General features: G+C 33.6%; 1 protein-coding gene across 11 annotated transcripts in view; it reads right to left on the reverse strand.

Moving 5' to 3' along the window:
- RUNDC3B (RUN domain containing 3B) overlaps positions 1 to 12,635 on the reverse strand; it is a 141,684-nt gene that overhangs the window by 70,940 nt on the left and 58,109 nt on the right. For all 11 annotated transcript variants that reach the window (XM_053609097.1, XM_053609095.1, XM_053609091.1 and 8 more), the window contains 2 exons: positions 4,055 to 4,144; positions 2,098 to 2,178 (listed from right to left, as the gene is read on the reverse strand). In XM_053609097.1, the coding sequence (XP_053465072.1) occupies positions 2,098 to 2,178; positions 4,055 to 4,144 (171 nt within the window). The remainder of the gene's footprint in view (positions 1 to 2,097; positions 2,179 to 4,054; positions 4,145 to 12,635) is intronic.

Here is a 12,635-nt window from a genome sequence, read left to right on the forward strand (position 1 = left end):
CCCAACTATAGCACAAGACTATGGGGAAAGGGCCAAGGAAGGGGAAGGGAGGGGGGAGATTTTGGTGAAGGGAGGGCAATGGGTGGGGCCATATCTATGGTGCATCTTAGAATGGGTACAGGCGATTGCACTAATGTACACAGCTATGATTTAACAATAAAAAAAAGAAGGAAAAAAATATAAAGCAAAGATTAAAATACCTGAAAAAATTAAAACACTGACAAACACTATAGTGAAAGAATACATTATCTTCATGAGTTAAAAGATCAAGCAAATAAAAATAAGAAAATATACAGATTAGAACACTATTAGCAAGCATAGTTTAATGGACATAGGACCTAATCATTGGAAAACTAACAATTTTAGGCCTTTTCTCAACAAATTTCTATGAACTGTGATTTATTTTGTAGACCAGGTTCACTAATCACAGTAACAAAAAGCCACCTAGAAATATTTGACAACTGTACTTCAAATATCCCTTGGTCAAAAAACTTTCTATGGGGCTCTTGGTGCCTGTAGCTCAGTGGCTAGGGTGCCAGCCACATACACCAGAGCTGGCAGGTTCGAATCCAGCCCGGGCCTGCCAAACAGCAATTACAGCTACAACCAAAAAATAGCTGGGCGTTGTGGCAGATGCCTGTAGTCCCAGCTACTTGGGAGACTGAGGCAAGAGAATCGCTTAAGCCTAAGAGTTTGAGGTTGCTGTGACCTGTGATGCCATGGCACTCTACCAAGGGCAACATAATGAGACTGTCTCAAAAACAAACAAACAAACAAAAATATATAATGGACTTTATACTTAAAACTGAATTAAAATAAAAATGTTTATTAAACTTACACATATATTGATAGCTGAAGTAGTACTTCAAGGGATGTTTATAGTCAGTATACTTACAAGAAAAAGGGAAATTTAAGTACTGTGAAAGCAAAAATCATCACTAACTCAAAAAATAGAAGGAAAGAAATAATACAGTTAAGAATGGAAATTAAGGATCTAGAAGGCAATGACACAACAGAGGATCAACCAAAGATATATTCTTTTTTTTCTTGGAGACCAAGTCTCACTTTGTCACCTTTGGTAGAGTGGCCATGGTGTCACAGCTCACAGCAACCTCCAGCTCTTGGGCCTAAGCAATTCTCTTGCCTCAGCCCCCAAGTAGCTGTGACTACAGGCGTCCACCACAACGCCCGGCTATTTTTTTTTTGTTGCAGGTTGGCTGGGGCCGGGTTCGAACCCACCACCCTCCATATATGGGGCCAGCACCCTACTCATTGAGCTACAGGTGCCACCCAAAAGATATATTCTTTATAACAGTAACAAAATTGACAAAGTTTGGGAAGAATTTTTTTTAAAAGAAAGCAAAAATAAAAATTATAAACTACTAGTATAAGGGAGATTTAAAAGATATTAAAAGTACATGTGTGAGCAAATATTACATAATGTAATGTAATATTACATATTTTACACACATATACAGTACCTTACAGTACACACATATACATTTGACCTGACTATAACATTTTAAGTATATAAATATTATCATTCTTTTTAGGAATTCAATTTTTAAAACAGACCTTAGAAATATCTATAGATTTCATTTAATTAATCTTCAATACTGATGAGACTGTGAGAAATCCAGATTTCATATTTTATGGGTAACAGGATAAATTGCTACAACTCTTCTATAAAGATACACTTTAAAACTCATCAAATTTTTCAGCGAATTTACCTGAATACCTCCCAAAATTTACAATAGTAACAAAAGGAACATTGATTTCTGTAAGGATGTTCATTACTCTTTTCTTAATAATGGATATAAAATGGAAAAAAGCCTAAATAATTACAGTTTTTAAATCTCAGTGAACTACTTCAGAGTTACTACAACAACAATAGCAATATAAATACAAGCTTTTATTATTTAAAAAAGTAGACGCTGGGATTACAATTATATAGAAAGTGTGTGTCATACAAATCCTTAATGATTTATCACACTGAAACAAATATTTTGTACAAAGTAGTTTTAATCATATGAACACTGCACAAGACTTTAAACTATAAATTAAGATTTTAGAAACACTTTTCAAAATGTCAAATACCTTTGGGTAAACTTCAAATATGGTGTATAGTCTATTACAGCAGGAAAGTTGCCATCCAATCCCTCTCCTTTTAGGCAGAAGCTAAGAAAATAGACAATCAATACTCCACATTAATGCATAAAATTTTAAATTGAAGTTAAATATCTTGATAGAGGCATTTTTTCCATAAAACTACAGCTATAGTTTTGCAATTGCAAAACTATAGCTATATTTTTGCAATTATACTTCTTATATGTATTAATACCTCAATAAAAAACATTCTTTTTTTTTTTTTTTTTGTAGAGACAGAGTCTCACTTTATGGCCCTCGGTAGAGTGCTGTGGCCTCACAGCTCACAGCAACCTCCAACTCCTGGGCTTCAGCGATTTTCTTGCCTCAGCCTCCTGAGTAGCTGGGACTACAGGCACCCGCTACAACGCCCGGCTATTTTTTGGTTGCAGTTTGGCCAGGGCCAGGTTTGAATCCGTCACCTTCGGTATATGGGGCCGCGCCCTACCGACTGAGCCACAGGCGCCGCCCAATAATAAAAAACATTCTTACACCAATGACAAAGCATTATACTATAAATGCATATAAATGTATCAAGCATGAGTAAAATTTACTAAGAAAGCTGTTCAAATCTTGTCCCTTTATTCAATATACCTTAGTCTTCATTGAACTTTCAAGAGGTCAAAAGGGAATCTTCAAATGAAGATTTGTTTTTTACATTTAGATACAATTTTTCAGATGACCCTGAAGATTCCCCAAGAAGATCTGATTAGAAAATGAGTATTTTCAAAACTATCTGAATAGGTAAAAAGGCTTGGATCTTAGACTATGTAGGATTCTGAAAATAAGATTAGGTGACTTGTGTGAAATCATACTGTGAGTCTTGCAGAATGACAAGCAAAGGAATTCTTGACCTCCTAGTCCCCTGATCCAGTAATCTGTTCTGGTATGATGGTATATATCATAAGGTAACAAAAAAAGTGTTGGTTTTATGATTACTATTTTTTTTAAAAAAAGTCATCTTCTAGGAAGATGAACATAAGAATAGTTATACGATTAAGGTTGATTTTTCAAAAGAAAAAATTCCTCTATAAATCCCCAGTTAAGCGTTTTTTTCAGGAGCTTGTTTCCTAAAACACTTGCTCTAATATATTAATATTGAGGGTATGTGTGTCTTTCCCCAGTCTTGAGTAAGGAGAGAATCAGAGTGATAACACTTCATATGGGCTTTCCTTCATTAACAGGCACATTGCTAATATATCTTTAAAATATATCAATGGGTTACACTAAACTGGCAGTTAACATTCTCATCTCAGGGTTGTTTTTTGTTGTTGTTTTACCAAAACAATACATACATAAAAATTTAGACAGGGGCAGTGAAATGCCTTATAAAAAGTTAACATCCTTAGAGGCATCAAAAGACAGGTTTCATACTTCTAAATAAATAAGCTAATTAACCTATACTAGTTCATTAAATCTTAAGAGAAAGGTCAGACTTAGAAAATGATAAATATTTATAAAGGAAGTGATTTACTAGAAAAAACATTAGTGAAAATAAGCAGCATTATACTTTAATTCAAGACCTAAAAGCAGATTTTCATTCACCTTAATATTCTTTAAATGCTGTATTTCAAGAAAAATGTATTTCCTTGATTAATATGTTTGAATTTTCTTATAGATAAACCTTTTTACTTTTAATATATTACAAAATCTAGGCTCAATTATAGAGATAAAAAAAGTTTCCATAAATCTAAAAAGAACTTACACATTGTATATTTTTAGCACTTGTTATCTGAAAGTTCAGAAAACAAACTAAAGTCATTTGAAACAAAATGACCAGAATGAAATTTTGTCTGCTTTACTTACAAAATTGAAAAAACAAACAAACAAACAAAAAAAAAAAATCCTAAGTAGAAATTATAAGGTAGGATGGTTTAAAAACTGGATGCATTTGGTTGTATTAAGGTACCTGAAATCAATAGCATTGAGTCCTAGCAGCATGCCAGCAAGCATATTTGCTTCCTCACCCAAGACAATTGCTCCATCTTCATAAAATCTCCTAAAAAAATGAAATGGATGAATATAAAATATTATTTAAAAACTAATGTTTATTTCATAAAAATCATTTAAAGCCCAAGCTATTGGAGGAAGAGTTAAATTTTATTTACATTTTTTAAAAACTATACTTTGATCACTGAAGTTAATTTAGACAAGAGAGAAAGAGAAGAAAGAGAGAAAGGAAGAGAGAAAGAAAGAAGGGAAGGAAAGGAAGGAAGGAAGGGAAGGAAGGAAAGAAAGACTGCCACTGTAACAAAAAGTATTTTGAGTGTTTTTAAGGCTCTTAAAAAGAAACCTCAAAGTGACTCAGTGGACCTAGAGTGCTGAGTATTTTTCCCCAACAATGAAACAATATAAATTAAAATGAAAGGAGAAAAATTCAGGGTCATTTATACTGGTCTATTTTCAAAACTAAGTAGACTCAAGTTCTATACATAAAAGAAAAAGAATTTCTGTTCTATAATTCTAAGGGCTAATGACTAAATCAAGAATTTGGAAAGGTCTGATAATTAGTAATTTATGCTAACCTTACTCATGTAATCCTAATAGAACAGATGGCTGCATAAGAAAAAGAAAGTATACATTATCCCTTTGACAAAAAATATGAATATGAATCTGTCTTTGCTAATACCTATAAAACATTTGTTTTGGTTATTATCAGCTTTTGAAAAAATATCATAATATGGGCTTAAGGTATTTTTCCAACAAAGAATGTATGAGCATTTAATTTACTTCTTTTCTTAAAAGTACTGTGTAAAAACCAGTACATGTCAGTAAGCAGGGATCATTACACTATTATATCTACTATTTTTGCATATACACATTGAAGGCCACTCTATAGCACCCCACTAACTAAAATGAAAACCTTTTAAAATAATTGTATTTAAAAGAATACTGAATCAAGTTGATCTGAAAAGACAGTATTTATATAATTTAATCAAAGACTTGTTATTCATTGTGTATTAAGTAGTAGATTTGATTTATTCCCTTAAACATGTCAATAATTTTAATGGAAAATATGATTCCCATTGTTAATACTTTCAGAGACCTCAAAAGATCATAAAATTTCAATCTTTTCACTTTACAGCATAAAAAAAATGAAACATTAATAAGGTTTGCTTATAAATGAGCCAAGAGTGGGGGGCACCTGTTACTCAGTGAGTAGGGTGCTGGCCCCATATACCTAGGGTGGCAGATTTGAACCTGGCCCCAGCCAAACTGCAACAAAAATAATAGCGGGGTGTTGTGGCCAACGCCTGTTATCCCAGCTACTTGGGAGGCTAAGGCAAGAGAATCGCCTAAGCCCAAGAGCTGGAGGTTGCTATGAGCTGTGACGCCACGGCACTCTACCGAGGGCAACAAAGTGAGACTGTGTCTCTACAAAAAAAAAAAAAAAAAAGAGCCAAGAGTAAAGTCTGAGACTTGAGATAACTAATCTAATAACACTAAAGTATACAGTAAATAAATTCCCTTCCTTTTGTTAAAATGTTTTTACGAGAAGAATGTAACCAAAGAAGTGAATTACTGAATACCATGAATATCTTATAAATATTGAAAGTATTAAGATGAAACAAATATACGAAACTTCTATTTAAAGGTTTATATACTATATTTTAAATGTAGTTTTGTATTTTAGAAACAAGGAAAAATTATAAGCAACTATTTGATATTAGTATGATCAGGAAGAAAAACTTCCTGTTTTTATTAAGCATATTCTTTCCATTTATATGTTGACTATAAAAGTATTAGTGACTAGAAAAAGTGTTTAAAATAACTTTACAAGACTGTTTGATCAGATATGACTTAACTCTATATATCCCCATAATACTATCTTAGTGTTCATTCTGTAAGACTATTTTTAAGCCTTTTGGATAGCTCAGTAACAGCTATCCTTTGGATGAGATCCAAAATGATCTATATATAAACTATATATGAGATCCGGTATAAACTATATTGATATTGCTTAATATCATGCTTCATGCATCTTTTTTTTTGGAGTCAGAAGTTACTCTATACACTGTAAGTCCATTATTAAAATAGGAGAAAGTTTATCTTTTAAGTCAAAAAGATGTCATTATTGACAGTCTCTATTTAATCTAAAAAAATTTAATCCAATTTTTTAGATTGAATCCCAATTTAATCTAAAAAACTGTAAGGAAGGCATATGAGATTTCTCCTTCACAACATGTAAAACAAATTACAGCATGATAAACAGATGTTACATTCAAAGTCAAACTGAATCAAAATGAGAAAATGACTAAAACGTCCATCTTTAAAGGTCTTACAAAAAATTTTTTTTTTACTGTAGGTCAAGATTAGGATATAAAAGTATAAATTTATATTATATTAGAGAGAAGGTAGAGAGTGGCAGGGGAGAGATGAGAAAGAAGGGAGCAGAATGTATTAGAGAGAAGGAAAAGAGTGGGGCGAGAGATGAGAAAGAGAAGAGAGCAGAGCAGGGAGATGGCCTGGCATCCCCAAGAAAGAATGCCCATCTCTCCAAAGGCCTTGATAAGAATGTGAATGTTATTAATTATTTAATCAACAAATATATAATACATTTTTACTATGTGACAAGTACTGTGCTAGGTACTGTGGAAATAAGCTAGATATGGTCCCTCTCTTTGGAGCTTATACTCTAAGAAAACAGGTAACAAACCAAAGAAACAGATAATTATAGATGATGATAAACAGTATAAAGTAAATAAACAAGTTGTTGAGAGGCAGATAAAAATTAAAGGAAAACCCAATTTTGGAGAAATTCATTACCTGAAACCTTAGCCTACAAAAGTCTAATCACTGAGGACTTTGTAAGCCATATGACATTAATAATAATAATAATAAATATTTATGGAGTGCCAGGCAGTTATAAACATTAACTGCTATACATTAATTATCTTCTTTGCTATTACATATTTGAACAACTTGCCCAAGATTCCACAGCTATGGAGTAGTGAAACCAGGATTTGACTCCAGGAAATATAGAGGCTGCTGGTTAATGTAATAAGAAATGTAGAGCCTGCTGGTTAATGTAATAAGAAATCATTTCAATATTTTAAGAGGGAATAAGTGTCTCTTTTACCTTTAGGATCCACTGAAAGTTAGGTGGCTCTTGGAAGGGAAAAACTTGAAGCTCAGTCCAGAAGCCAAGAGGTAAGTAGACAAGAGATAAGACATTCAGAGCACTGTGACAGTTGCAGAGATGAATCAAAATAGATTCTAAAGGTAGGATCAATAAGAATTGCAAATAGAGTGTTTATAGGGAATGAGGAAGAAAGAGAAAGTATGAATTTTAGATCCAGACTCGATCAATCATGCAGGTAGGTAGTGACACCATTTGCTCGGCTATTTTTAGAGACAGGGTCTCACTCTTGCTCAGGCTGGTCTTGAACTGATGAGCTCAAGCAATCCGTCCACCTTGGTCTCCCAGAGTGCTAGGATTATGGCATGAGCCACCGCACCTGGCCTATAATCAAGCTCTTAATATAAAGTATAACAGTTACTGAGTGCTTACTTTATAAAAGGAACTGGCTAAGTACTTTATCTAATATAATGAATTGTCTAATCTATCCCTCATAACTTCATGAAGTCAGTATTATAATTACTGTCATTTTACATATGCAAAATCCTGACGCTTGGAGAAGACAACTTGCTAACATTCATTCGCAAAGCTGGTAGAGAAGCAAACTGGGATTCAACCAGGTCTATGCACTTCCAAAGCCAGTGGTGTATGCCACTGGGCATTAATTTCATACTGAACATGCCATTATTCAGTACTATATATAAACAATAATGGACTTCTCAAAAAAATAAACTAATGACCGATTCAATTAACAACTTAAATGCTTAATAAACTTGCACTTTAAAAGCATGAATAATCTAATATATGAATCCTTCTTAATGATAAATGCATAAAAATATTTATTGAGTTGATTTTTAAATGATTTGGCAAAACATATAGAATCTCTAGAATACCGTGAATTTTGCTCATTTTGGAGTATAATAAAATGGATATTATCAACTTTTTTTTTTTTTTTGAGACAGAGTCTCAGTCACTCTGGGATTAAATGCCATAGCTTCCTGGCTCACAGCAATCTCAAACTCTTGGGCTCAAGTGATCCTCTTGCCTCAGCCTCCCAAGTAGCTGGGACTACAGGTATGTACCTCAATACCCGGCTAGTTTTAGTACAGACAAGGTCTTGTTCTTACTCAGGCTGATCTCAAACTCCTCAGCTCAAGGGATCTATCCTTCTCGGCCTCACAGAGTGCTAGGATTACAGATGTGAGCCACCATGCCTGGCCCAAAGAAGAATTAATAGTATTGCGTTAGAAAATAATTTGAAGTATGAGTCAAGAATTCTACCAGCTTCATGAATGCTAGCAAGTTATTTATCTTCTCTAAGCTTCAAGTTTTTTCATATGTAAAATGACAATAATAATAATATCAACTTCATGAGGTTATGAGGGTTAGATTAGATAATTTATTAAATTAGATACTTAGCCAGTACCTTTTACAAAGTAAGCGCCCAGTAAGTGGCATACTGTATATCATTTAATCTTCATTGACAAACACCCTTCTTTATGCCCACTACAGTTCTGCTTATTACACTTTAAGAAAGCTCTTAAAGAGAAAAAAGAACCAAAGAAGAGCCGTTCAAGTGACCAAAGGGTGGGTAACAAGTGCTGAAGTATGAATACTATAAGAATATTTTGACTCTGATCTGAAAAGATAAAAGAATGCTAGCAAAAACTACATGGAATAATTGAAGTTCCTACTTTTAGTCTTATGATTCCATTTCTGAGAACTTTGCAAAGGTAAGGATTCTATAGAGGAAGAAAAAGCTCTGCGCACATGATTTCATACATATTGCAGCATTATTACTCATAATGTAGAACCACATGGTGGTGAAGTCTATTATGGGACAACATAAAATATAACATTGTCTAGCCATTAAAAATGTTTTTAAAAGTGTTAAAATATTAGGAAAATGTACACTATTAACATTGTGATATTACAGTGTAACACAGAGTTAAAAAGCAGATGTACCTTAGAAGAAAGTACAATGCAATCATTATTTTAAGAATGTACTCAGAAAAAAGACTAAAAGGAAATGTATCAGATTTAACCATGGCTATTTGGGGTACACAATTAAGGATGATTATTTTCCCCCTTTTTAGATTTTTGGAATTCTGAATAATCACTCAGAAAAAAAATGGGATGATATGAAGCAAACTAATATAAGAATCACAGGCAAAAAGCATGGAAAACCTATCTGAGGGAATAATTAAGAAAAACTTCTCTGGTATTGTTAGAAATTCAGATACCCAGATATAAGATGGTCATCAAACACCCAGAAGATTCATAGCAAAACATTACCAAGGCATGTAATCTTTGCCAAAGTCAAAACGAAAGAGAAAATCCTATAAGCTGCAAGATGAAAGCAACAACTAATTTACAAAGGAAAACCTATCAGATTTTTTGAAAACATCTTACAAGCCAGAAGGGATTGTGGGTATTAGGAGTCCCGTTTTTGGTCTTCTCAAACAGTATAACTGACAGGTAAGAATTCTGTATCCTACAAAATTTAGTTTCCTAGGTACGGAGAATAAAGTCTTTCCCAGACAAGCAAATAGTAAGGGAATTTGTCACTAGAGTAGCACCACAGGAAATGCTTAAAAATGCTCTATACATGGAACAGCACAATTGATACCACCAGTGTAAAAACACCAGGTTGGTGCTCACAGCTCAAGGGAAAAACAAAGCAACTAGGTATCATTTACCATGATCAACAGAACAGTAACTCACATATCAATATCTACATGTATCACTGTGAAGGCTTAGTCCTGAAAGGCAGAAAGAATTAGCCATAGAAGGTCCAGCTTCTTGTTATATCCTTCTAAACATCACGTAAGTATAATCTTGATATCTAATTTTGAAAATAATGCTATGCTCTCACATATATGTGAAATCTGAAAAAGCTTAATTCATTGAAGTAGACAGTAGAGGTGGATAGCAAGCACTGGACACAAGGACGTGGGGTGGGATAAAGGGTTTGCAGATGTTGGTCGAAGGATACAATTTTTTTTTCTTGTAAATTGCTAAAAGACTGGATTTTAAGTGTTCTAATACATAAAAATAGGCATGTGAGGTAATGCATATGTTAATTTGCTCAATTTAGCCATTCCACAAATATACATACTCCAAAACAACATATATGTAATACACAGAATTTTTCCATTAAAGTTAATACATTTTAAAAACAAACGAAGAAAATAGTGCTAGAAAATAAGAATACAAGGTCTGACAATTAAGTTCACAAACACGTCCTACAAGAAGTACTCCACGGCTCATTGCTAAAGATCACTACAGCCACTTTTGACATACTCCCCTTGGAAGCTGTGCACTGACGCCAGCGCCTAGTCCGCCTTTCAAAGCAGTTTTGAAACTATCTGGAAGGGCCATCAGAGCTGTCATCCTAAAACTTGATGTCCTAAATGTCATGAAAATGTCTTCCTTTCAATATTTCCTTTATTTTTAGGTAAAGAAAAAAGTCATTGGGGGCCAGATCACGTAGGGAAGGTGTTCCAAAACATTTGTTTACTTGCTAAAAACTCAGAAACAGTGCTGCATGAGCTTGTGCATTGTGGTGATACAAAGAGCCAGGAGTTGCTGGTAAAAAGTTCAAGTTATTTTCATTTAACTTTTTCATGTATCCTTTTTAGCACTTCCAAATAGTAAACTTGGTTAACTAACTGTTCAGCTGGTACAAATTCATAATGAACAATCCTTCTGATAATAAAAAAGGTTAGCAACATCATTTTGACTCTTGATTTTTATTGATGGAAATTTTTCAAGTCATGGTTGGCTGACTTCCACTATGCACTTTGATGCTTCGATTTAAGTTCATATTGGTACATCCGAATTTCATCATCAGTGATAACTTAGCCCAACACATCATCTTGCCTCTCTAAAAGGTCTTGGCAAAACTTTGACTCTGCTTTGCTTTTGTTCATCGGTAAGCTTCTTAGGGACCATTTTTGCAAACAACTTTCTCATGTCAAGATTTTCAGTTATGACTTTCCTGTTTTTCTATCGATGTTTACTTGATCTACTATCCTTCTCAGAGTCAGTTGACAATTTTGATGCACCATTCGACAAATTTTTGCAATGTTTTCACCAGTGCTCATTACTGGCCACCCTGACTTCTCATCCGTGATCCTTTCTCTCCCCTTAGAAAAACGTTTAATCCATTTAGACACTGCTGTTTTCTTCGTGGCATTATCCCTATAAGCTTGGACTAACATGTTATGATTTAACTTCCTCCTTTGACAAGTTTAACAAAAAATTAATGGTTGTTCTTTGTTCTAATTCAAGCTCCAACATTCTCATGACAGCACACAAAAACATGTAACAACAGTAATGAATGCCACTCAGCAAGACACTGCCACATGTTGACATGAACACACCTGTCAGACACTGATATATCAAGGTCATGAAACCTTTCTGAAGCTGTTTGTATATTGCTGCCAATGTATCAGCAGTATGGCAAGATCACAAACTTCATTATCAAACCTTGTAGATCATCTTATGAAGAATGTTTTCAGTATTTAAAAATTGTAAAAGTCATACTTGGGTAACATATTAAACCAGTCCTAATCCTATTTGTATTTCCTAGTGAAATCTGTAATATAAAGGCCACCATAAGAAACTATGAAAAATATCTGTATTTCACTATTTGGATACTTACAAGGTCTCCCAAAAGTTGCAACTGAAGTCACCATAAAATAGGGACAATGGGAAATTGTATCTAAATGTACCATTACTTATAAAGCATTCATTAACAGATTTTAAAGAGGTGGTCAACATATTGAGAATATTTTGTAAATATTTTGCAAAATTTTGTAATGACTATTTTGTAAGTAGAGGTACAATAAGCTACAATTTCCCATTTTCCCTATTTTATGGCAACTTCAGGGGCAACTCTTGGGGCACCAGTAGTTGTACGTCAAAAGAGAACCCATATAGAAACTTCATTCCCTTTAAGAGATACTAGGTATAATTGTTTTCTTAGAAAGTAGACAGAATATGAAGATTGGGTCATAGGAAGGGAATGACAACAGAGCACAATTAAGCTAAGAAATTCAATGAGATACCAGAAATCAAAAAGTGAAAGGAGGTCTTGTATTAATAGATTAATGCAAATGTCTAGTTCTCTCTAAATAGTAATTTGTAAGGGACAATCAGAACACTTATACTCTTAGGTCACACATCCTTATGGAAGACAATGATTATTCTTATCTTCACTATAGAATACTGCTGAATATGTCATAAAGCTTTTTCTGACTTGTTTCCAAACATATGTATGTGGGATTACTGCTTCCATGCAAATTAAAAAACAAGTTTTTGAAATAAATTTATTGAAAGAGCTTTCAGATATTTAATAAGCCAAAAATTATTTGTATTGATGAGACAAACAGACAACAGTTAATGA

This window comes from Nycticebus coucang, chromosome 11 (genome assembly GCF_027406575.1).
Source record: "Nycticebus coucang isolate mNycCou1 chromosome 11, mNycCou1.pri, whole genome shotgun sequence".
NCBI lineage: Eukaryota > Metazoa > Chordata > Mammalia > Primates > Lorisidae > Nycticebus > Nycticebus coucang.